The following is a 3,304-nucleotide window of genomic DNA, read 5'->3' as shown; positions in this document are numbered from 1 at the left end:
CTGGCCCCTGCCCGCGGCCCCCATGGCCCCCCACTCACTAACTGCTTCCTGTAGTGTTTGTCTGGTGTAACCCCAACCGCCCCAACATCTGGCAATAAACTGGGAGACCCTGGCAGTCCTGGCACTGCAGGCAGGGGAAGTGGGGCACCAGCAGCGGACAACTGAGGGGCAAGGTGTGGGGTGGCACTGGCCTTTGGGGGACACAGGTTTGAAGGGAATAGGGTTCAAGAATTCAGGGACGCCTGGGTTCCTCTCGGGTGACTTGTGGGGTGCAGGCTGTTGGAGCAATGGGGTCTCCATCCTTCTCCACCACAGGATGTGGGTGCCTGCAGGCTGTACCAAACCCTGGTGGGACCAGGGGACCCCATGCAGCCAAGGGCTGGCCTTGCTTATCAGCTCCAAGAGGCAGATTTTAGCCCAGAGGCTTTGAGGGTTTTGACTGTCCCCAAGGGGTGGGTCAGGATCCAGCTGTACCCTACTGGGAGCTTTTCGTATCAGCCTTGTGGCTCCCCACTCCATGCACTGTGCCTTGGGAAAAACCCTGGGCTGGTGAGGGCTGTGTGGACAAGTGGATGAAGCAGCCTCTGGGCATGTAGCCAGAAGTCAAAGGCTTAACCTTGCCCCAGAAGCTGTGAGCTGCCTGAGCCCTGTTTCAGCGGGGTGCCAGCTAGGGAGTGCACGTGCCCTGTGCCCCACAGCAGTAGCTACTGGAGAGGCCAGCTCCAGTTCATGCCATGGCAACCTGCATGGAGCCCGGAGGAAACCACCAGCATGCTGTGCTTGGAGTGGCTGCCTGCCAATGCCTCGGTTTGATGTCAGTGTCCTGCTGTGCCCAGCATCCCACCCCAGCAGTGCCTTGGGCGCCCCATGAAGCGACAAGGGGGAGGAAGTGTTCCCATCTGCCCCAGCCATCCTCAGAGACTGGGCTGGAGCAGTGCCACCATGCCAGGTGCCCATATCCAATTGCTGGGATCACCAGGGTTCAGAGGCTCTTGTTTTGGGGCGCCAGCTTGCCCCACCACCATGCCCTCTCACCCTGGTGGGGTGAGCCAGCAGTTCCTGCCCCACCGGCGATGCACACTGTAATTAGCGCGGGCAGGGCGGAAGCATCACTGATAATTGGCGGTGACTCTTTAGCAGGAGCCTCACGTGCCTGGGGCACGGCAGGACTTTCCAGCAGGGCTGGTCTGTGGGACCTGCTGGCATCCCGCTCTGCGGGGCCTGGCTGACTCCCCAGCACCAAGTGGGGACAAGGGTTGGGCGCAGGGTGCGGGGGCGAGCGTTGTCATTGCCTTCGCTTCGTGCCGCAGCACGCCCTGGTCCCACCACCCCTTCCTAAAAGGCACAGCTGCAGGGTGCTGCCAGCACAGACGGTGAGAGCACAGGGCCCAGGCAGCAGGTAGGCAAAGGAAAGGCAGAGGACAAGAGTTAAAGGGGTGCCGAGGTTTGCCTTTGCTTGCTGGGCTTTCCTCACGGGTCTCCTGTAGCACCCGTGAGCCCAGAGGAGGGGACGTGGTCCCTGTTGTGCCCTGGCAGGGGCGGGCACCCACAGCGCCATGAACCGGATCACCGTGTACGAGCGCGCCAACTTCGAGGGGCTGAGCCGAGAGTTCACCTGTGACGTGCCTGACCTGCATGAGCTGGATTTTGGGAACTGCATCGCCTCCCTAAAGGTGGAGGGGCAGCCATGGATTGCCTACACGGACCCCAAATACGAGGGGGAGCCGTATGCCTTCGAGGAGGGCGAGTACCCCTCTGTGGATCGGCCCAACAGCTTCTCAGCACTGCGCCTCGTGCACCACGACCTGGGGGACCCCCAGATCACCCTCTACGAGCACCCCAACTTCCAAGGCGCTTGCAAGGTGGTGACAGAGGAGACCAACTTGGCGTATGGGTACTTCAACGACCGGGTGGCCTCCCACACGGTGCAGCGAGGGGTCTGGCTGCTCTACCAGAACCCCGGCCGGGGTGGCTGGCACTGCTTGGCATGGCCCGGCGAGCATCTCGCCGACTACAAACTGGAGCTGAACTTTCAGTCTCGGCTGTCCCACCTGCGCCCGCTACGGCCTGGGCGGCCCCTGGTCTCAGCACGTCTCCTCTGGGAACAGAAGCGGGTGGAGGAGGAGCGGGAGGTGCTGGTGGATGAGATTGAGGGGGTGAACGAGACCGAGTCGGAGCAGGTGCTGGCGGCCAGCAGCAGCCGGGAGTACGGCACCACACTCTGGCAGAGCTTCCACTTCAGCAATGCCACCAGCCTCAAAGCCGGGCTCTCCTTCACACTGACCGTGGAAGCCTCCAACATCTTTACGGTGCAGAAAGGGCGCAGCGAAAGCAGCACTCGCCGGCAGCGCGTGGAGGTGCAGCTGCCGGCCAAGATCCCCCCGCGCACAGCGCTCAGCATCCAAGTGCTTCGGAAGGAGGTGACGCTCTCCGTGCCGGTCCTGCTCACCATCACCCAGAACGAGAGCGTTCGCACGGAGATGGGTGAATACCGCAGCGTCTCAGGTACCAATGTCAGTGCCCGCTATAGCTTAAAGCCACTGCCAGCTACGGGCAGGGAGCAGGCAGCCACCAAGGGGACAGACACGGTGCCTGGCACCAGGATGGAACTATAGCTCTGTGCCGGCGCTCAGCAATGGCTGTCCCCTCCGTGGTGTGGGACTCACTGTGACACCAGCGTTGACTCCAGCACCCACCCATGGAGGAGCCAGGACCTGCCTTGTCTGGTTGTGTCCGGTGGCTCTGGCTGGCAGGACCTGCTAGTGCCTCCTCCCACCCCGTATTTCCAATAAACCCTCTTCCACAGCCACTCGAGTCTGCTGCTACTCGGGCTGAGGTGGGAGTAGGATGGGTGGAACACTGGGCTAGGGGGGCACTGAGCTAAGAGGAGATACCAAGCTGGCGGGGGGAGGATATCAGTTTGGGGCAGGGACTCCCGGGCTAAGGCAGAAAACGTGGGGTTGTGGAGGACACCCGGGGGCACGAGGCCGGAAGAGCTGGAGAATAGCAGGCTGGGGAAGCTGGCGGGGCAAAGGGAGAACTGGGGACACCAGACTGGACAAGACACAAGACGGGGCGGGGGGGTGCAGGAGGACATGGGCTGAGGCAGCCAAAGTTCCACCAGTCTAGGGGAGCCTGGGGACACTGGGATGAGGGGTGTACTAAGGCAGCGAGGGGGACAGGGGAGGAGGGAAGAGGGCGGACACTGGGTTAGCAGGACCAAGGGACCACGCACGATCGGGGGAGCCGGGGACGCCGAGCCGGCCTGGCCCCGCATACACCGTGCTGAGGCCGCCACCCCGAC

At 62.8% G+C, this 3,304-nt stretch overlaps 2 protein-coding genes across 2 annotated transcripts in view; both read left to right on the top strand.

The window, feature by feature from the left end:
- Positions 1 to 98, top strand: part of SLC6A8 (solute carrier family 6 member 8) — a 4,446-nt gene extending 4,348 nt beyond the window's left edge. The window contains exon 13 of the mRNA XM_005420249.3: positions 55 to 98. Within this exon, the coding sequence (XP_005420306.1) occupies positions 55 to 98 (44 nt within the window). The remainder of the gene's footprint in view (positions 1 to 54) is intronic.
- LOC102045058 (epidermal differentiation-specific protein-like) lies at positions 1 to 2,809 on the top strand. The gene has a single exon (XM_005420198.2). The coding sequence runs from the start codon at positions 1,557 to 1,559 to the stop codon at positions 2,613 to 2,615; it is 1,059 nt and encodes a 352-aa protein (XP_005420255.1). The 5' UTR covers positions 1 to 1,556; the 3' UTR covers positions 2,616 to 2,809.
- Positions 2,810 to 3,304: the final 495 nt, after the last annotated feature.

The sequence above is a fragment of the Geospiza fortis genome, unplaced genomic scaffold (genome assembly GCF_000277835.1).
Source record: "Geospiza fortis unplaced genomic scaffold, GeoFor_1.0 scaffold70, whole genome shotgun sequence".
Classification (NCBI taxonomy): domain Eukaryota; kingdom Metazoa; phylum Chordata; class Aves; order Passeriformes; family Thraupidae; genus Geospiza; species Geospiza fortis.
This window is presented reverse-complemented; position numbering and strand designations above follow the sequence as displayed.